The sequence below is a fragment of the Entelurus aequoreus genome, linkage group LG15 (genome assembly GCF_033978785.1).
Source record: "Entelurus aequoreus isolate RoL-2023_Sb linkage group LG15, RoL_Eaeq_v1.1, whole genome shotgun sequence".
Classification (NCBI taxonomy): Eukaryota; Metazoa; Chordata; class Actinopteri; order Syngnathiformes; family Syngnathidae; genus Entelurus; species Entelurus aequoreus.
In genome coordinates, this window is record NC_084745.1 from 41,560,798 (window position 1) to 41,583,631 (window position 22,834).

The 22,834-nt window shown below is 41.5% G+C and overlaps 1 protein-coding gene across 3 annotated transcripts in view; it reads left to right on the forward strand.

Moving 5' to 3' along the window:
• Positions 1–22,834, forward strand: part of LOC133630163 (collagen alpha-1(X) chain-like) — a 182,596-nt gene that overhangs the window by 127,895 nt on the left and 31,867 nt on the right. For all 3 annotated transcript variants that reach the window (XM_062021560.1, XM_062021562.1, XM_062021561.1), the window contains exons 12-13: positions 780–824; positions 19,615–19,647. In XM_062021560.1, coding sequence (XP_061877544.1) covers positions 780–824; positions 19,615–19,647 — 78 coding nt within the window. The remainder of the gene's footprint in view (positions 1–779; positions 825–19,614; positions 19,648–22,834) is intronic.

The window sequence follows — 22,834 nt, forward strand, 5'->3', positions numbered from 1 at the left end:
CGCATTGTCGAGTTTTGAGAAAAAAAAAGTATTTTAAGTGCGCCTTATAGTCCGGAGAATACGATAATATAAATTGGGTCAATCGGCCAACCAGGTGTCCGTTATGTATTACTTTTGGGTTAAATGTCGGACCGATAGATGTCAAAAGGCATCTGTGAAATGTGTGTAGCAGTTAACTCCTGCTTATTATGCAGACCCATTAGCTACCACTGAGTAGTTAACAGTTAATCACAGTCACAGAGGAGCTGAGGCCTAAAACGGCGCAAACCCGTTAATAAATGCTGCAAAACGCAACAGGACTCCATGCGAGCAGTCAGCCGCGTGAACGCCGTCTCGCTTCCGAACGGAGCAATCAGAGGATGTGATAAATGCGGGGATTCGCTTGCTCGATATGCACAAATGGAGAATGGCGCGATGGCCCGAGGGAGCCTTGGGAAGGAGAGAATCGAGTATCAGAGCTCGCGGATGTGTCGTTTTGTAAGCCACATGCAAGATAGAAAGAGTCAGGTTTGTTAAAGGTCACTGCTGGCTAGTTCCTCTTCCTTCTCTCGGCGGGTTTCTCTTATTGGCTGTTGGGGGTAAGCGTGACCTTTTCTCCTATCTCTCGCTGTCTCACACTTTCATCAGTTGTTGCGTACATTCAGCTTTTTCCGCACACACACACACACACACACACACGCACACACACACACGTACATGCCCAACAAGAGAAGCTATACACCGGGAATGTAAACAACCAGACACAAACTTTTACCTAATCGTGATGTGTCTCTTTGCAGGGGGAGCGAGGCAGAGATGGAGAGCCGGGGACTGACGGCGTACCCGTAAGTGTTCGCTCCCTCCGCCTCCACCAGGTGGCAGTGGAGCTTTTTCCTCTCCTGGGTGCAATTCTAATGTGTGTTTGTGTGAATCCTAATGAGTAACACTTGTCTGCACAAGGGCACTGGGATGAGCTATATCCTCCGGAAGAACAACATATTGGCTTTAATTTGAGACTTACAGCCTTTTAAAGCGGCTGCACAAAGTTGGTCCGAGGAGCAACCGATCATGCCCTTTTTATTCAAACTGTTTCAAATAGGTAGGGAAAAATACATATAAAAACCTTTCCAGCATTTCACCGTCGCAGATAACAGTCAGTGAGGATTGAGAGGTTTTTTTTGTAGTGAAACCCAAACTTCTGGGACTATACATGCAATATAAGTACTGTATTTTCCGGGCTATTTAGGCCACACCCACTAAATTTTAAACAATTTTTTTTTTTTTTTAACATATAATAGCCCATGGGTGTCAATGGACCCATGATATTAGATTAGTAGAGATGTCCGATAATGGCTTTTTTGCCGATATCCGATATTCCGATATTGTCCAACTCTTAATTACCAATTCCGATATCTACCGATACCGATATATGCAGTCGTGGAATTAACACATTATTATGCCTAATTTCGTTGTGATGCCCCGCTGGATGCATTAAACAATGTAACAAGGTTTTCCAAAATAAATCAACTCAAGTTATGGGAAAAAATGCCAACATGGCACTGCCATATTTATTATTGAAGTCACAAAGTGCATTATTTTTTTTAACATGCCTCAAAACAGCAGCTTGGATTTTGGGAGGAGGTTGAGGTGGGCGGGGTTGAGGTAATGGGGACGGGGGGATATTGTAGCGTCCCGGAAGAGTTAGTGCTGCAAGGGGTTCTGGGTATTTGTTCTGTTGTGTTTATGTTGTGTTACGGTGCGGATGTTCTCCCGAAATGTGTTTGTCATTCTTCTTTGGTGTGGGTTCACAGTGTGGCACATGTTTGTAACAGTGTTAAAGTTGTTTATACGGTCACCCTCAGTGTGACCTGTATGGCTGTTGACCAAGTATGCGTTGCATTCACTTGTGTGTGTGAAAAGAAAAGCCGTAGATATTATGTGATTGGGCCGGCACGCAAAGGCAGTGCCTTTAAGGTTTATTGGCGCTCTGTACTTCTTCCTACGTCCGTGTACCGCTCCGTACAGCGGCATTTTAAAAAGTCTTAAATTTTACTTTTTGAAACCGATACCAATAATTTCCGATATTACATTTTAAAGCATTTATCGGCCGATAATATCGGCAGCCCGATATTATCGGACATCTCTATTGATTATTATTACAACCAGCCTGCAGGCCACAGCCGCCTGCTGCTGTTTTGCACGCACCGATACTCCATCAGTGTTGGTGCTAGGAATTTTCAAAATGGGGTCCCAGGGACCCCATCAAGTCATAAAAATGGGCTCCCACATTAAATTTGGGGATTTCCACTTTTTTGTAACCGTTTGGAAAACAAATGATAAATGTATGCATTATCCTGTCATATCTCACATTCTATATTGTGTTTTGGAAAAAGGTTGTCATAAACGTTACTTAATTCATAAAAAAAAATAAAAAAAATACAAAAGAAAACACAATTTATGCATTTTGTGCGTAAATATATTCAGTTATAAACATTGATTCACTTTCTTCTTTCCTTCATGGATCTAAACTTTACCTCTGCCGGTATTTTTTTCTATATTTTTATTGTAATATTTTCAGAATGTAATTGTTCTATTTTTGGCCAAAGTAAGACAAAGAAAACAATCTGAAGTTGTCTTCATTTTTTAGTTTTAATGCCATGATTTTAATAGTCCGGCCCGCGTGTGCACAGATTTTCCTCCATGCGAGCTAAAATGAGTTTGACACCCCTGCATTAGCCGCACCAGACCATAAGTCGCAGAATGAAAGTGTGGAAGTCGCTTCCTAGCAGTTCCACTAGAGCCAAGCGTGCAGTTTTTAACAAAGGTTTTAATACTCAAATTGTTTCAACAAAGTTCCTCTCCCGCAGAACATGACTTTTCAGTCACGTCCGTATCCTCTCTCTCTCTCTGCTCCCGGCCGCTTACTGTTAAAGACAACAGATGATTAGACAACTCGTACCACCTGGGAAATCTAATCACCTGCCAGCTGTGTCTCGCCATCAGCTCTGCCATGCCCCCTTCTGATGGTGCTCTGTCTTCAGCACCATGGACAGAGGCGGTGACCTTTGCTCCTGCAGGCGCGCTGGTCACACTCTCCCTCCACAGAAAGATTTTGTAAATGTTTGTCTACATACCTTAATTGTTTCCAAACGGTGCCTGTAACACGGCAGCAAAATGGCTGATCAAACAAAACAGAAGTCAGCGGTAGGGAACCACTCCTACAGACATGACAAATGGGACAGTTTAGTCAGTGTGAATTGTTTTTGTTGTATTGTAAAATATACAAACGTTGCTTGGAGTGATGAATGAAGAATCCTTTCGAGCAGAAACGCTATGAACTAGTCCAAAAAATGGCGCCATGGCACAAACAATAAAACACCTTTTTTTCACGACCAGAATTGGACTCGGAACACAGGCGCAGGATTTCAGAAGTAGGTCTTTATTATGACAAGAGAAAGGGGTCCAAAACGGGAGAAACAAAACAGGCTTTCAAACAGATCTAACCTGACTACTAAATTTACAAAATGATCAACAAACTCAAAACACTCCAGCTCCAACGTAGGCGATACTATGAAGCTAACCTTAGCTGAAAAAGTTACTAACCAAAACTCTCCCGAGGATCCAAAAGGTAGCACAAAAACGTGGCTATGGCTCTGGACAAGACTGTGGCAAACGATGACACACGAGGGAGGGCAAGCGATCTAAAACAAGGAGAGTTGGCTTTTCAAAATAAAAAGGAAATGACAAGACAACCTGAAACCAGACAAAACCCAGACAAGACTTCACCCAGGTGTGACACTTTTTAGCGTCTCTGTCTGTGTTTAATAAAACCTCTTTGTTGAATACAAAACATTATGGCTGAAAAATCCATAAATTATCCACACCGTCTTATAGGCCGCAGGGTACAAAGCATTGGAAAAACGTAGCAGTATATAGTCCAGAAAATACCATTCATCCATCCATCCATCTTCTTCCGCTTATCCGAGGTTGGGTCGCGGGGGCAGCAGCCTAAGCAGGGAAGCCCAGACTTCCCTCTCCCCAGCCACTTCATCCAGCTCCTCCCGGGGGATCCCGAGGCGTTCCCAGGCCAGCCGGGAGAGATAGTCTTCCCAACGTGTCCTGGGTCTTCCCCGTGGCCTCCTACCGGTCGGACGTGCCCGAAACACCTCCCTAGGGAGGCGTTCAAGTGGCATCCTGACCAGATACCCGCACCACCTCATCTGGCTCCTCTCGATGTGGAGGAGCAGCGGCTTTACTTTGAGCTCCTCCCGGATGACAGAGCTTCTCACCCTATCTCTAAGGGAGAGCCCCGCCACCCGGCGGAGGAAACTCATTTCGGCCGCTGTACCCATGATCTTATCCTTTCGGTCATGACCCAAAGCTCATGACCATAGGTGAGGATGGGAACGTAGATTGACCGGTAAATCGAGAGCTTTGCCTTCCGGCTCAGCTCCTTCTTCACCACAACGGATCGATACAGCGTCCGCATTATTGAAGACGCCGCACCGATCCGAATGTCGATCTCACGATCCACTCTTCCCTCACTCGTGAACAAGACTCCGAGATACTTGAACTCCTCCACTTGGGACAAGATCTCCTCCCCAACCCGGAGATGGCACTCCACCCTTTTCCGGGCGGGAACAATGGACTCGGACTTGGAGGTGCTGATTCCCATCCCAGTCGCTTCGCACTCGGCTACGAACCGATCCAGTGAGAGCTGAAGATCTTGGCCAGATGAAGCCATCAAGACCACATCATCTGCAAATAGCGGAGACCTAATCCTGCAGCCACCAAACCAGATACCCTCAACGCCCTGACTGTGCCTAGAAATTCTGTCCATAAAGGTTATGAACAGAATCGGTGACAAAGGGCAGCCTTGGCGGAGTCCAACCCTCACTGGAAACGGGTCCGACTTACTGCCGGCAATGCGGACCAAGCTCTGACACTGATCATACAGGGAGCGGACAACAACAAGAAGACAGTCCGATACCCCATACTCTCTGACCACTCCCCACAGGACTTCCCGGGGTACACGGTCGAATGCCTTCTCCAAGTTCTCAAAACACATGTAGACTGGTTGGGCAAACTCCCATGCACCCTCAAGGACCCTGCCAAGAGTATAGAGCTGGTCCACAGTTCCACGACCAGGACGGAAACCACACTGTTCCTCCTGAATCCGAGGTTCGACTATCCGGCATAGTCTCCTCTCCAGTACACCTGAATAGACCTTACCGGGAAGGCTGAGGAGTGTGATCCCACGATAGTTGGAACACACCCTCAAGTTCCCCTTCTTAAAGAGAGGATCCACCACCCCGGTCTGCCAATCCAGAGGTACCGCCCCCGATGTCCACGCGATGTTGCAGAGTCTTGTCAACCAAGACAGCCCCACAACATCCAGAGCCTTAAGGAACTCCGGGTGGATCTCATTCACCCCCGGGGCCTTGCCACTGAGGAGCTTTTTAACTGCCTCGTATTTTCTGGACAAAGAACAGCTCGAAGTCCAGAAAATATCATATATAAAATGAATTTTTAAAAAAAAAAGTCTATCATCACAAACTAGCCCTTCTTTTGATGTGTCACCAAGAAAAAACTAAAATCTAACAGTTAAGGTTTAAACTGTGACGTTTGGTGGTTGATTTGGACCCCACATGCAGAGACAAAAGCAGCGTAGGAAAAAAAAGAGTCTCCTATTGTATGCTCACACAGAGCGGCAACATCTATTGTCCAAGACAAAAAAAAACGGAACAAAAGGCAACGGTGCGTAAAAATTCTGACGAGACACAGCTCACGCTCAGCTGGGACGGAGCAACGAGGCAAAGCAGGAAGCTAAATCATTCTTAACCAGATGATGTAGGCGCAATTGTCAACAAGACAATGAAAACTACGGAAAGTCCTCAACTAATTGATATATTTCATGCAAACCAATTGATTGAAGGTCAATAAACAAAACACCCATATGTTAGCTTTGTGTTATAGCTGACAAAGCAAATTAGTGTTTTATTTAGGGGTGCACCAAAGGATCAGCCAATTTCTGTGAAAAAATATGTGATCGGCCGATTAAACAAAAAGTAAGCAGCTGTAAAAAAATATTACAGTTGCACTCTCAGTGACTGTGCATAGCAAGGGAGTTGTGCAGAGCACTGCAGAAGGTTCCAGAATGGATGGAGGGGTACAGTGGAATCTTGAGAAACAAGCTGGCGTCTCCCTGCTTTAGTAAGTGCACAAACTATTTATTACTAGGGATGTCCGATAATGACTTTTTTGCCGATATCCGATATTCCGATATTGTCCAACTCTTAATTACCGATACCGATATCAACCGATATATACAGTCGTGGAATTAACACATTATTATGCCTAATTTGGAAAACCAGGTATGGTGAAGATAAGGTCCTTTTTAAAAAAAAAAATTAAATAAAATAAGATAAATAAATTAAAAACATTTTCTTGAATAAAAAAGAAAGTAAAACAATATAAAAATAAAACCAGTTACATAGAAACTAGTAATTAATGAAAATGAGTAAAATTAACTGTTAAAGGTTAGTACTATTAGTGGACCAGCAGCACGCACAATCATGTGTGCTTACGGACTGTATCCCTTGCAGACTGTATCGTTATATATTGATATATAATGTAGGAACCAGAATATTAATAACAGAAAGAAACAACCCTTTTGTGTGAATGAGTGTGAATGGGGGAGGGAGGTTTTTTGGGTTGGTGCACTAACTGTAAGTGTATCTTGTGTTTTTTATGTTGATTTAATAAAAATAAAATATAAAAATAAAAATAAAACCGATACCGATAATAGAAAAAAAACGATACCGATAATTTCCGATATTACATTTTAAAGCATTTATCGGCCGATAATATCGGCAGGCCGATATTATCGGACATCTCTATTTATTACCAAACTATTTATGGCAATGGATGACGGGAAACAACACATCTAAGAAAGTGGAGCAACAACAGTACAAAAAAAAAGACATGAACACAGAAAAAGCTAGAAACAGCATCTGGCGTGGAAGCCAGTGGCAAGTAAATAAGGAGGCCTGTAAGTAGCGGCACAAGATAGAGATAGGTCAGCATGGGGAAACCATGAGAAATAACCTGACCTCTTCCGGGTGTGAGCACAAAACTTATGAATGGTGTCAATTGTGTCATTTTGCCTATTTGCAAAAATGTAGCTCAATTAAGGAAAAAAGTACACTATATTGCCAAAAGTATTTGGCCACCTGCCTTGACTCACATATGAACTTGAAGTGCCATCCCATTCCTAACCCATAGGGTTCAATATGATGTCGGTCCACCTATTGCAGCTATTACAGCTTCAACGTTTCTGGGAAGGCTGTCCACAAGGTTGCGGAGTGTGTTTATAGGAATTTTCGACCATTCTTCCAAAAGTGCATTGGTGAGGTCACACACTGATGTTGGTCGAGAAAGCCTGGCTCTTAGTCTCCGTTCTAATTCATCCCCAAAGTGTTCAGGACTGTGTGCAGGCCAGTCAAGTTCATCCACACCAGACTCTGTCATCTGTCTTTATGAACCTTGCTTTGTGCACTGGTGCACAGTCATATTGGAAGAGGAAGGGGCCCGCACCAAACTGTTCCCACAAGGTTGGTAGCATGGAATTGAGCATTCAAAGTTCCTTTCACTGGAACAAAGGGGCCAAGCCTAACTCCTGAAAAACAACCCTACACCATAATTCCTCCTCCACCAAATTTCGCACTCGACACTATGCGGTCCGAAATGTACCATTCTCCTGGCAACCTCCAAACCCAGACCCGTCCATCAGATTGCCAGATGGTAAAGCGTGATTCATCACTCCAGACAACGCGTCTCCACTGCTCTGGAGTCCAGTGGCGATGTGCTTTACACCACTGCATCCCACGCTTTGCATTGGACTTGGTGATGTATGGCTTAGATGCAGCTGCTCGGCTATGGAAACCCATTCCATGAAGCTCTCTGCGTACTGTACGTGGGCTAATTGGAAGGTCACATGAAGTTTGGAGCTCTGTAGCAACTGACTGTGCAGAAAGTCTTTGCACTATGCGCTTCAGCATCCGCGTACCCCTCTCTGTCAGTTTATGTGGCCTACCACTTAGTGGCTGAGTTGCTGTTGTTCCCAAACTCTTCCATTTTCTTATAATAAAGCTGACAGTTGACTTTGGAATATTTAGGAGCGAGGAAATTTCACGACTGGATTTGTTGCCCAGGTGGCATCCTATGACAGTTCCACGCTGAAAATCACTGAGCTCCTGAGAGCGGCCCATTCTTTCACAAATGTTTGTAGAAACAGTCTCCATGCCTAAGTGCTTGATTTTATACACCTGTGGCTGGGCCAAATGATTAGGACACCTGATTCTGATCATTTGGATAGTTGGGCAAATATTTTTGGCAATATAGTGTAGGTCAAAGAAGGGCAAAGACAGTCAAAAGTAGATTAAAAGAAAGTAAGAAGTAGGTAAAAGAAAGTAAAAAGAAGGTACTGTAAAAAGTAGGTAAAAGAAGGTAAGAAGTGGGTAAAATATAAGGTAAGGTAAAAAAGAAAGTAAAAGAAGGTAAAAAGTAGTTAGAAAAAAGTAAAATAAGGTAAAGAGATTAAATAGAAGGTAAAAAAAAGTAGGTAAAAGAAGGTAAACAAATTTAAAAATGTAAAACGAATTAAAAAGTATGTAAAAAGATACATATAGGCAGATAAAGGTAAAAATAAAGTAAAATATGAGATTAAATCATACTTGCCAACCCTCACGATTTTTCCGAGAGACTCCCAAATTTCAGTGCCCCTCCCGAAAATCTCCCGGGGCAACCATTCTCCCGATTTTCACCCGGACAACAATATTGAGGGCGTGCCGTGATGGCACTGCCTTTAGCGTCCTCTACAACCTGCCGTCGCGTCTGCTTTTTATCCATACAAACAGCATGCCGGCCCAGTCACATGTTGTCTGCGGCTTTTACAGACACACGTAAGTGACTGCAAGATATACTTGATCATCAGCCATACAGGTCACACTGAGGGTAGCCGTATAAACAACTTTAACACTGTTACAAATATGCGCCACACTGTGAACCCACACCTAACAAGAATGACAAACATATTTCGGGAGAACATCCGCACCGTAATGCAACATAAACACAACAGAACATATACCCAGAATCCCTTGCAGCCCTAACTCTTCCGGGCTACAATATACACCCCCGCTACCACCAAACCCCTCCCCCCAACCCCGCCCAATTTCCCGAATTCGGAGGTCTCAGGGTTGGAAAGTATGGATTAAATAGAAGGTAAAAGAGTAGGTATAAGAAGATAGGTAATAAACATTAAAAGAGAAAAAAATAAAAATAAAAAGCAGGTAAAAGAAGGTAAAAAAAAAAGTAACAACTAAAAGAAGGTAAATAAGATAAGAATAAGTACAAGTAAGTAAACGAGTAAAATAAAAACATTTAAAATGTGAGAAGTAGGCAAAATAAGATAAAAAAGTAGGCAAAATAAGGTAGAAATAAGTAAACAAGTAAAATAAGGCAAAAAGAAAGGATCTAAAAGGTACAGTAGCTGAAAAAGGTAAAATAATATAAAAAGTACAGTAGGTAAAGGATGCCATGCAAACAGCTAAGGATAGGAAACAGGAAGTGATCAAATGAAACACAACGGGATGCAGACCATAACCTAATTGTTTCTTTCATGTGCATGAGAAAAGATCACAATCATCTTTATGATCAATAATTGTTTGCGACATAGATGACACACTTTTTAAGAGATCTCAATTTCCTAAATTGCGAGCCAAGATTTCTATTTCATTATTTTCCCAACGACACTGAATAAGTTCCATTTAAGAATAAGTCCAAGTATTGATTACCGTGGTATTGATCGTTCCTTCCCGCGAGAGGGTTTAGACGATGGATCCAATCACAGGCATGGGAGTGTGTCTTTTTCTCCTGTTGTGAGTCTCTCCGACTGGATTGTGTAATCTTGCTTTTGACACTTGAGAAATATCCAGCGATTTTATTGTATTGGTTCAATGTTGACTCTGTGAAGCCACAATGTTTGAGAGCAGCCTATGTGCCGCTAACTCCCAAAACGCCAAAGCGTTTGGCACTGAATCACGACTGTGTCGCTGCAGAAATGAGAATTTGTCTTCCAAAACACTTCCTGATTCCTACAGGGAAGATGAGTAGGACTCTGTACAAGACTTGTCTTCCACGATGAAGCATGTGCCTTCTTCTAATCAGTCATCTATTGTCGAATCTATGAGTGTCGAAGAAAAGTGTCTAAGAAAAGTAGACGATTCGATGTAGAAGTGAGAAGGCCCTTTTACAAGTGACAGAACTTGAATCCTAAACCGTGGGTGCCTTGTGCACGGATTGGGTGGGGGTGTGGGGTAAGAGATTGATACCCATTGCTACAGACCGTCAGTCTAACAGATTCCAGAAAAAAAACTGATGCTCAGTCTGGTGATCCTACTCCAGATGCTTGCCAGCCTCCTTCCGGCCTGGGGGTAAGGGGTCAAAGAAAGGGTGTGCAGGGTGGGTGGAATCCTTGGTGATGCAGATATAGGGATGCCTTCCTCTCTTGAGCCGTCCAGCTGCTGTGCCACACCGGTGTGCTGGTGCCGAGGGTGCTCTCCACCACACATACAGTAGGTAGAGGCTCGTAAGGATGGAGCTCACCAGTCCAGAACGTTGCAGCTTCCTGAGGAAGTAACGATGGTGGTGCTCCTTCTTAAGCTAATGGGAATAGTGTGGCTCCAGATGAGGTCCCCCCAAATACCTAAAGCTGAAGACCCCTTACACACCGGCTCATTTGATGCGCAGGGGGGAAAATAGGTGTCTGACCTCCTCGAAGTCCACCATCATCTCCTTGGTTTTTTTAAATCGATGCAGATGTGGTTGCTTTTGCACCAATCCACCAGAAGTTCTACGTCCTCTCTGTCCTCGGACTCATCGTTGCCTGTGTCCCACTAGTGCTGTATCGTCCTCAAGGACCAGGAACAGGTGTGTTTCCTGATTGTCAATCAGGAAACAGGTGAGGGGGCCAACACTTTCCAAACAGTCATGTGGGATCATGATAGTACGGCTTCACTCACATAATAGATTTAGGACATTGTTAAGCAGTCCCAGATTTAAACAAAAGTCCAAAACTTAAGGAGGGTGGAGGAAGAACGAACCAGCGGGACTCACACCAGTCCAGGCATGAGTCCCCGCAGCGAACAAGCGCGGAGTGGACACTCCAGCGGAAGCGGAGGACAAGTGGACCGCTCGCCTGTGCATCGGTTGGGGACATCTCTGCGCTGCTGACCCGTCTCCGCTCGAGATGGTCTCCTGCTGGCCCCACTATGGACTGGACTCTCACTATTATGTTAGATCCACTACGGGCTGGACATTCACAATATTATGTCAGACCCACTCGACATCCATTGCATCCGGTCTCCCCTTTGAGGGGGATTAGGGGGTCACCCACATATGCGGTCCTTTCCAAGGTTTCTTATAGTCATTCACATCGACTTCCCTCTGGGTTGTGAGTTTTTCCTTACCCTAATGTGGGCTCTGTACCGCGGATGTCGTTGTGGCTTGTGCAGCCCTTTGAGACACTTGTGATTTAGGGCTATATAAATAAACATTGATTGATTGATTGATTGAGGACTATGCCCAGGTTCTGGCGCAGAGGGCGTCCATTAAACGGCCAGGTTTGCGCCCGACCAGGAAGAAAAAGACAAGTAATAGGCCATGCAATCCCTCAGCCGAAGAGGTTTTCACTCTCGCCCATGGCTCTGCTGCTGTCTGCATGGGATGCGCCTGGAGGATAGCCACATCCAAGAAAACGAGTGCAAGGATGGCTGGATGGGCGCTTCTGCAGCAGGCGAAGAGGGCGTGTGACGGACAGTCATCCCAGCAACAGACGAAAAGGACGAGGCAGTGGCATCATGGGAGAACCCGTCAAAGGTGAAGCAGGTGACGGCATTGCCAGGAGCGAGACGGATCGCAACCTCGCCGGACGAAGATGTGCATCCCCAGTCGCACAGCTAGTCGTAGCCTTCCGCCCTGAAAGAAAGAGCCGGAACTGTCAACAATGGGGCTTTGGGGGGTTTTGTTTTCTCGGAATGCAAAGGAAAGTTGGCGCGGGCAAGGCGTGAAGGTAAGTACATGTTTATTTTTACACTAACAAAAAGAACAAACGAAAAGCGCGCACAAGGGCGGAAGTACAAACTTGGCTACTGAAACAAAAACTTGCACAAAGGCAGAGACTAAGAACATGAAAACGAAAACAACACTTACTGTGGCGTGAAACAGCATGAAAACTATGGCATGGAACTATGGCTTGAAATGACAGGTAGCAGAGGTAGACAGGATAGTAAGGATAATGTCACCAGCACGATCAACAGAAACAGACAGGCTTAAATAGCAGTGACATGATTAGTGACAGGTGTGCGAGTGCAAAGCGTGAGACAGGTGCGTGACATGAGGACAGGTGAAAACTAATGGGTAGTCATGGAAAAAAAACAAGCAAGAGTGCACAACCAGGAACTAAAAAGAGTCCAAAAAACAAACAGCACATGGCCAAACAAAAACATCAAAACATCGACATGACAGGAGCAGCCCGAGTAGAATCCAGAGATGCGCGGGAGCGAAGGGAGACCCACGTGCACACCACCTTCATACTTTTCCAAGAGTTATATCTCGAATTAAGTCGTGTTTCTCACCTTCTTTACTAAACTTCCGGCACTCCTGTTGTATCGAAAAAACACCTTGACAACTGTTCTCACGCGACTTGACTATACCTACATGGAATGATTCAACTGATGTGCTCGCCGGCTGCTCCACAGTACTACGCTACAACTCGCAACTTTCTTTGGCTCTATGGTGGATTATTTTGCCGTCGTACTCAATAAAACAGAAGTACAGAGCCTGGGTCATCAACGCGTGAGATTGTTTGTGTGGGTGCTACGTTCTTCGCAGTGGCGGGCCGTGCGTTTCTCACCTAAGCCTTCAGTGATGTCCTACTTAGTCCGACTTCACCTCTCAAATTACCTTGATTTAAGTCACCACATGGACACGGCTGGAGATACTACACAGCAGGGGTGTCCAAACTTTTTCCACTGAGGGCCGCACACTGACAAATCAAAGCAAGCGGGGGCAATTTTTATATTTTTTATTTTAAAAACCAATACAATATATGTATAAAAAAGATACATTTAGGCCTCCATTCAGACTTGATCCCGGGGACCCCAAAAGGTTTTGGTCAAAAAAAATATTACAAATGTGTCATTATTTAGTATTATTATTATTATTATTATTCAAGGTTTAAATCTCTAGATCAAGATTAGGTCTATCTGTCAATATAACGCTTTTAAAGATTTAAGTTGTATGCCATTTTTGTCAAGGAAAACCGTGTTTTTTATGAAAAAAAACACAAAATATGCAATATTTTTCCCAAAATTTTTTTTAAAGTGGAATATTTGAGGTTACATAATAATTGGAGTCTTAAAAAGGTCAATAACTCATAACAACATTGATTTTAATTCATTATTTTTTTGAGCAATGACACTAAAAAAAAAAAAAAGTCCCACTAAAATTATTGGGGATCCAAAAGGGTACTGCTCAGTGAAGTTTAAAAAAATTAATCCAAAATGTTTTTTTACTTTTAGACTTAGACTTAGACTTCCTTTTTATTGTCATTCAAATTTGAACTTTACAGCACAGATAAGAACGAAATTTCGTTACATAAGCTCATGGTAGTGCAGGATAAAAAAAGCAATAAGGTGCATATACAAATAAATAAATATATATAAATAATATTACCACAATAGTCTCAAGATTAACTAGTTTGTTACACAAAATGTTTGGCGTACGATAACCGAGATTGTGCAGGAAAACGGTCACTCTTGGTTTTTTTAACATTCCACTTCGTAATCCCTGCCGATGTAAAGGGAGGAGGGGCAGCCAGGCAGTTTGCCAGAACATGGAAGACTGCACATAAATCAGAGAGTCACGACAGTGTGACGTGTTTTGCTGTATAGATGTCTCCTTGTTAGGGGTTTAACGGTACGTGTATTTGTATTGAACCGTTTCGGTACGGGGGTTTCGGTTCGGTTCGGAGGTGTACCGAGGCTAGGACAACATGTAAAATCCAGAGTTGGAAGACCCTCCTGCCTCGTTAAGATCTCCCGTTTGGGAACACTTCGGCTGCGCGATACAACAATGGAGGACGGCGGTTTGCCGACATTGTTCAGCAGCTGCTTCTGACAACACGTCAAACATGTGTTGCACCTTTCCTGCTTCCGGCTCCCAGACCGTAGTCGAGGAGCGCAGGGGAGACACTCCTCCAGGGCCGATGTATTCTCGGGGGCAACACCCTTCACTCTACCCGGCAGTGGGTCTCCACAGCTTCGGACTCCAGGGTAAATGACGAGTTAGTTGCAAATCGTGGCTTTATTGAAGTCTTGCACACAGCCAATCCAACAAATCACTAGCCACTCCCCGCACTCACGCTACCGCTCCCTCACCTCGCTCGCCCACACACTCACCTCACATGCTGTCACATATTAAAGGGCGCACACACACACGTACGCTACTCTCGTAACACATGCTAACCCATTTGAAGCGTCACCACCGCATTCAAGCAGCCTCTCCTCGGCGAGTCAGGCAGGGCTAAAGCAATAACAAATGTTTTTATAGCAGCAGATATAAGTCCAGAATACATTAAAAACTAGATTTTGACCCACTTCTATGGTGGAAGAACAATGAGCCCATATATCCTCTTACTGCCAAGTTACCCAGGCTGGGGGGGGAAGAAAAGTTAATCTGAGGCTGAGTTGACTTGAAACTGTTCAATGTTGCACTTTTTATATGTAGAAGAAAAGTTTTGTCATTTTATTTAATCTGAGCAACAACTTTGGCAGTTTAATGTTGATTAACGTGTACCCCGACTTAAACAAGTTGAAAAACTTATTGGGGGTGTTACCATTTAGTGGTCAATTGTACGGAATATGTACCGTACTGTACAATCTACTAATAAAAGTCTCAATCAATCAATCAAAAAAAGCACTTTATATGTAGAAAGGTTTTGTTAAGAAACCATTCTGAGCCTTAAAGGCCTACTGAAATGAAATTTTCTTATTTAAACGGGGATAGCAGATCCATTCTATGTGTCATACTTGATCATTTCGCGATATTGCCATATTTTTGCTGAAAGGATTTAGTAGAGAACATCGACGATAAAGTTCGCAACTTTTGGTCGCTGATAAAAAAAAGCCTTGCCTGTACCGGAAGTAGCGTGACGTCGCAGGTTGAAAGGCTCCTCACATTTCCCCATTGTTTACACCAGCAGCGAGAGCGATTCGGACCGAGAAAGCAACGATTACCCCATTAATTTGAGCGAGGATGAAAGATTCGTGGATGAGGAACGTGAGAGTGAAGGACTAGAGTGCAGTGCAGGACGTATCTTTTTTCGCTCTGACCGTAACTTAGGTACAAGGGCTCATTGGATTCCACACTTTCTCCTTTTTCTATTGTGGATCACGGATTTGTATTTTAAACCACCTCCGATACTATATCCTTTTGAAAATGAGAGTCGAGAACGCGAAATGAACATTCACAGTGACTTTTATCTCCACGACAATACATCGGCGAAGCACTTTAGCTACAGAGCTAACGTGATAGCATCGTGCTTAAATGCAGATAGAAACAAAAGAAATAAGCCCCTGACTGGAAGGATAGACAGAAGATCAACAATACTACCAAACTCTGGACCTGTAACCACACGGTTAATGCTGTGCCGCCTGGCGAAGCCTAGCAATGCTGTTGCTAATGACGCCATTGAAGCTAACTTAGCTACGGGACCTCAACAGAGCTATGATAAAAACATTAGCTCTCCACCTACGCCAGCCCTCATCTGCTCATCAACACCCGTGCTCACCTGCGTTCCAGCGATCGACGGCGCGACGAAGGACTTCACCTGATCATCGATGCGGTCGGCGGCTAGCGTCGGATAGCGTGTCTGCTATCCAACTCAAAGTTCTCCTGGTTGTGTTGCTGCAGCCCGCCGCTAATACACCGATCCCACATACAGCTTTCTTCTTTGCAGTCTCCATTGTTCATTAAACAAATTGCAAAAGATTCACCAACACAGATGTCCAGAATACTGTGGAATTTTGCGATGAAAACCGAGCTGTTTGTATTGGGATACAATGTGTCCGAATACTTCCGCTTCAACCATTGACGTCACGCGCAAACGTCATCATACATAGACGTTTTCAGCTGGAAGTTTCCCGGGAAATTTAAAATTGCACTTTATAAGTTAACCCGGCCGTATTGGCATGTGTTGCAATGTTAAGATTTCATCGTTGATATACAAACTATCAGACTGCGTGGTCGGTAGTAGTGGGTTTCAGTAGGCCATTATCTTATTTAGTTTTTATTTTATATATGTTGACCACATTAACCCTGGCAATGGACCCTGTGTGTATATGTATGGTATGCCATTGTTTACAAATTTGGTAAATAAATAACCAAAACATTTATATTTTGTTGTTTTCTTACTGTACCGAAAATGAACCGAACCGTGACCTCTAAACCGAGGTATGTACTGAACCGAAATTTTTGTGTACCGTTACACCCCTACTCCTTTTATATGCGCAATTTTTGGTCTGTATTATAAGCGATAAATTGTTGCTCTGGGTGAATACTTGACCACATTTGTTTTTAAGACTCAAACTCGCCCTTTTCCTCGTCATTCAGCAGGGAAGGCGACACTCTCGGACTTCAATGAGGAGTAACTGCACAAACTAAACCTGTATCAATGTTTCAAAGCTATATTGGTTCATCAAGCATCTAATCCAAAAAGTAATCCCATAGGGCACCTGCTTAAATACAGACCAAACTCATTTTCTTCCTTCAGCACTTGGATGAGTGCAATGACTTGCCATGGGGCCTGTTTAGAAAAATGTAATCAGCGCGCTTTGATTTGCTGTGTGACATTATTTCCTCTTGCAAAATTATCACTAATCCAAACATTGTTTGTGAGCCACGCTTGTGCACTGACTGAAGCCCAATTCATCAAACCTACCACTAACTATAATTGCATGCACACAATAGTTGTCTATTACATTTAAATATTAACAAACTTGAGTTGTAAGTGCCGTTTTTTGCAAAAAAATGTTCAATCAATAAAATGGTAAATGGGTTATACTTATATAGCGCTTTTCTACCTTCAAGGTACTCAAAGCGCTTTGACACTATTTCCACATTCACCCATTCACACACACATTCACACACTGATGGCGGGAGCTGCCATGCAAGGCCCTAACCACGACCCATCAGGAGCAAGGGTGAAGTGTCTTGCTCAAGGACACAACGGACGTGACGAGGTTGGTAGAAGGTGGGGATTGAACCAGGAACCCTCAGGTTGCTGGCACGGCCACTCTCCCAACTGCGCCACGCCGTCCCCCTCAATGTATTTTTCCTGTTATTAAATATTGTTCCACAGTAATAGTTGTAAAATGCAGTTTAGTGGTTGTAAAGAAAGAAAAAAAGTCTACTGTAAACACTATACATACCTTGTTTCTTTTACAGACAACATAGCTTTTCTTGTTACTTATTCTTTTGCTCTATTTTTGCTGCTGCTTATTTTATCACACCAATGTACACAGACTGCACTTTGTATATTATATATATATATATATATATATATATATATATATATATATATATATATATATATATATATATATATATATATATATATATATATATATATATATATGTATATACATATATATATATATATATATATATGTATATACATACACACATATGTATATATATATAAGTGTGTATATATATATAAATATACATGTATATATATATGTGTATATACGTATATAAATGTATACAGTATATATATGGATATGTGTGTATACATATTTTTAAATATGTATATATATATACTGTATATACGTATAAATATATATGTATATATTTATATGTATGTGTATATATATATACATACATATATATATATATATATATGTATATATATATACACATACATATATATATATATATATATATATGTATATATACATACATACATACATATATATATATATATATATATATATATATATATATATATATATATATATATATATATATATATATATATATATATATATATATATATATATATATATATACACACACACACACATACATATACATATATATACATATACATATATATATATATATATATATATATAAATAAATTCCTCCCTGAATGTTGGAATTTAGTTTGTCAGATATTTAAACAGTCCTTTAGATTAGAGATTAAGATTAGGGTTACAATTCTTTTTTTTCAGGTGCAAATAGTTTTTGCAAAAAACAATTCTGGTCAAAAAAACATTTTTTTGTTTACAAATCTTTTTCATTTGCACACCATTTTGTTTTGGTTGCAAATCGGTATTTTTTTTTAACCAAAAAAAGTAACAAAAGAAAGATTGCGAACAAAATAGTCATTTTCAAACAAATCTTTTTATTGTTTGAAAAAATGCATGTCTTTAAATCAGTTGTTTGCAAAACACTTTTTTAGTTGCAAATATTTTTTTTTGTTTGGTTGCATAAAAAGACACACATTTCTCATACTCCTGCTCCACTTACTATTGACGTTATGTTTCGCAAGTATCTGCCCGCAATTAAAGTTAATTATGTTGTTAAGTTGACATTCTTAAGTTTACATATTTGTAATTCTGCATTATTAGTACCTTTTTTATTACATGATTCAGTGCAGTTAAATGAAATGTTACATATTTTATATGAAATGTATACATATACATGATTCATTACCTCCCTGCTTGGCACTCATCACCAAGGGTTGGAATTGGGGGTTAAATCACCAAAAATGATTCCCGGGCGCGGCCACCGCTGCTGCCCACTGCTCCCCTCACCTCCCAGGGGGTGATCAAGGGTAATGGGTCAAATGCAGAGAATAATTTCGCCATACCTAGTGTGTATGTGACAATCATTGGTACTTAACTTAATAGTGTAGTGTACTGTAAGTATCAAAAACTTTTTTTATTTTGATTAAACTATTTTCCCTGTGTTATTATAGTCATAATCAACTAAGTAAAGACAAATTTACAACATTTTTCAATGATTTTGGCGTTTCAAGTCAAAATATCGGTATCAGTATCGACAATACTAGCCCTGTATTTACTTGGTACCAAAATAACACTTATCACCCACTCCTACTTTGGGCTGTCTTAAAGAGAATATGAACCATAACCACTAAATTGTGGGAAAGTGTTGTCAAAAAGGAAAAGATGATATTTTTTGGGACACGCCTGTAGTCCCAGATAGAAAAATGTTCAAGTGTTTAATCCTGCAAAACAGTTTTTTTTTTTGTCAGCAATAAAAGACTTGCAGATGCATTTTTTATCACCTTATGAAAAGCACAAAAGCATCGTTACATATTGTGCACGATGGAAAATGTTGTGAAAGTTGACATCTTCGACATGAGTTGTGTATTACCAAGTTGTGATCCTCTGACGTCTTTGATATGGAAGCACTCATTTTTTATGTCTTTCTTTCTCTTCTTCTTTTTAATCCTCACCCGCTCTGCTCTCGCTCCTTGAATTCCATCAGGGCCAAGTGGGACCCAGAGGACGGGAAGGAGAGGTGAGTCAAATTAGATGTTGCAGTTTTAGATATCATCCTTTCTCTCTTGTTCTGTAGCCCCGACAAGCCGAGTGGCTTCTTTGGAAGAATTACACAATCAATACCTTCAGGCTCGTGGAAATCTAATAACCCCACTTTTGGGCAAAACTATACATCACAAAAGCTTATTTCTAAAGGCATACTTTACTGGAGGATCACAATTTCTGGAGCTATGGCTTTTTCTGCCTCGTATGTTGAATTGTATTACATTTAAATCCCTTTTGTGTTTACATATGTTTCAATCATTAAGTCCCTTCCGTGATTTTCCAATGTCGCCATAGCACCAATTCACGCAAATTGTGCAACTTTGTCCAATGCGAGCAATTTCCCCTTTTTCACCAATCAAATTTGTCTCAAAGCAGCGCTCAAACGCCCACGTCACCTGTCCAATCACAACTTTTGTTAGTTTCTTGTGTAGACGAAGTAGAAACAACACTCTGTTACAATATATCAACTATTTCTTGACACAATTCTTGTCCTCCCACGTACCAACTGTTCTTCCTGTTCCTGCCTTCTGGGTAATGTACAGAAGTGGGTAGAGTAGCCAGAAATTGTACTCAAGTAAGAGTACTGTTTCTTTAGAAATGTATTACTTAAGTAAAAGTAAGGAGTTGTCACCCAAATATTAACTTGAGTAAAACTAAAAAGTATGTTGTGAAAAAGCTACTCAAGTACTGAGTAACTGATGAGTAACCTGTTCGTTTAATGATGACGGCAACAAATAATGCACAAAAACATAGAAATAGCAATGAGCAAATTCAGAGCCAGGAATATCTCTTAAGCAACTAAAACAATTACATATATTAAATAATAATACATTAACATGAAAAAAATTAAGGCAAATTGAGCCACAATAACTTAACAGCTCAGTAGGCAGAGATTACAAAGGAAAATAACAAGTTAGCCTTTACGCAAACCATAAACTGATAGTTGTGGGCTGCACCTGGGAACACACTGTGCACTTCTGATCGGTGTTTCTATGCATGCGTGCGTGTGTGTGTGTCTCTGTCTGTCTACGAGGCTGCAGTGAGTTAATAAATATCCCCACACGATGTACATTTGACAGTGATTCATAGCAGGGAAGCTAACATCAGCCTACGGTGACAGCCAAAATATCTACTAACATTACTTGCCGCCATGTGCTTCCTCAAATTTGACGTTGAGTTCATGTAAGCTTAAGCTTGTTGTTGTTTGCCGCTGAAACTTTATGTGCAGTTAATCATGTGACCGCCTGGCTCTGTTTGATTGGTGAAACGGAGTCAAATGTCACCAGTGACTGCATTTGATTGGTGAAACAGAGTCAAACGTCACCAGTGACTGAATTTGATTGGTGAAACGCAGGCATGCGACAGATCCTTTTTTGAAGGTCTGTCTGACAAACCAAAACAAACAAAGCGTGCATTAACGGATCGATAAAAATCAGTAGCGAGTAGCGAGCTGAATGTAGATAAATGGAGCGGAGTAAAAGTAGCGTTTCTTTATAAATATACTCAAGTAAAAGTAAAAGTATGTTGCATTAAAACTACTCTTAGAAGTACAATTTATCCCAAAAGTTACTGAAGTAGATGTAACGGAGTAAATGTAGCGCGTTACTACCCACCTCTGGTAATGTAGTATAGAAAAATTTACTTCCCAGTGTCCACGTATTTATATATTTAACATGTACAAACCCCAAAACCAGTAAAGTTGGCACGTTGTGTAAATCTTAAAAACAATAAATATAAACAGGATACAATGATTTGCAAATCCTTTTCAACCTATATTCAATTGAATGGACTGCAAAGACAAGATACTTAACGTTCAAACTGGAAAATGTTAGCTCATTCGGAATTTGATGCCTGCAGCATGTTTCAAAAAAGCTGGCACAAGTGGCAAAAAAGACTGAGAATGTTGAGGAATGCTCATCAAACACTTATTTGGAACATCCCACAGGTGAACAGGCTAATTGGGAACAGGTGGGTGCCATGATTGGGTATAAAAACAGCTTCAATGACATGCCTAGTCATTTGTTCACTTTGTGAACAAATGCGTGAGCAAATTGTCGAACAGTTTAAGAACAACATTTCTCAACGAGCTATTGCAAGGAATTTAGAGATTTCACTAACTAAGGTCTACAATATCATCAAAAGGTTCAGAGAATCTGGAAAAATCACTGCACGTAACATTGAATGCCCGTGACCTTGGATCCCTCAGGCGGTACGGCATCAAAAACCGGCATCCGTGTGTAAAGGATATCACCACATGAGCTCAGGAACACTTCAGAAAACCACTGTCAGTAACTACAGTTTGTCGCTACATCTGTAAGCGCGAATTAAAACTCTACTGTGCAAAGCGAAAGCCATTTATCAACAACACCCAGAAACGCAGCCGGCTTCGCTGGGCCTGAGCTCATCTAAGATGGACTGATGCAAAGTGGAAAAGTGTTCTGTGGTCTGACAAGTCCACATTTCAAATTGTTTTTGGAAACTGTGGACGTCGTGTTCTCCGGAACAAAGAGGAAAAGAACCATCCGGATTGTTCTAGGGCCTAGAATCTAGGCGCAAAGTTCAAAAGCCAGCATCTGTGATGGTATGGGGGTGTATTAGTGCCCAAGGCATGGGTAACTTACACATCTGTGAAGGCACCATTAATGCTGAAAGGTACATATAGGTTTTGGAGCAACATATGTTATCATATCAAGTAACGTTATCATGGACGCCCCTGCTTATTTCAGCAAGACAATGCCAAGCCACGTGGTACAACAGCATGGCTTCATAGTAAAAGAGTGCGGGTACTAGACTGGCCTGCCTGTAGTCCAGGCCTGTCTCCCATTGAAAATGTGTGGCGCATTATGAAGCCTAAAATACCACAACAGAGACTGTTGAACAACTTAAGCTGTACATCAAGCAAGAATGGGAAAGAATTCCACCTGAGAAGCTTAAAAAATTAGTCTCCTCAGTTATCAAACTTTTACTGAATGTTGTTAAAAGGAAAGGCCATGTAACACAGTGATAAAAATGCCTCTGTGCCAACTTTTTTGCAATGTATTGCCTAGTCATTGATTTTTTGCAATGAAGTTTCTCAGTTCGAACATGAAATATGTTGTCTTTACAGTGAATATAAGTTGAAAAGGATTTGCAAATCATTGTATTCTGTTTTTATTTACCAT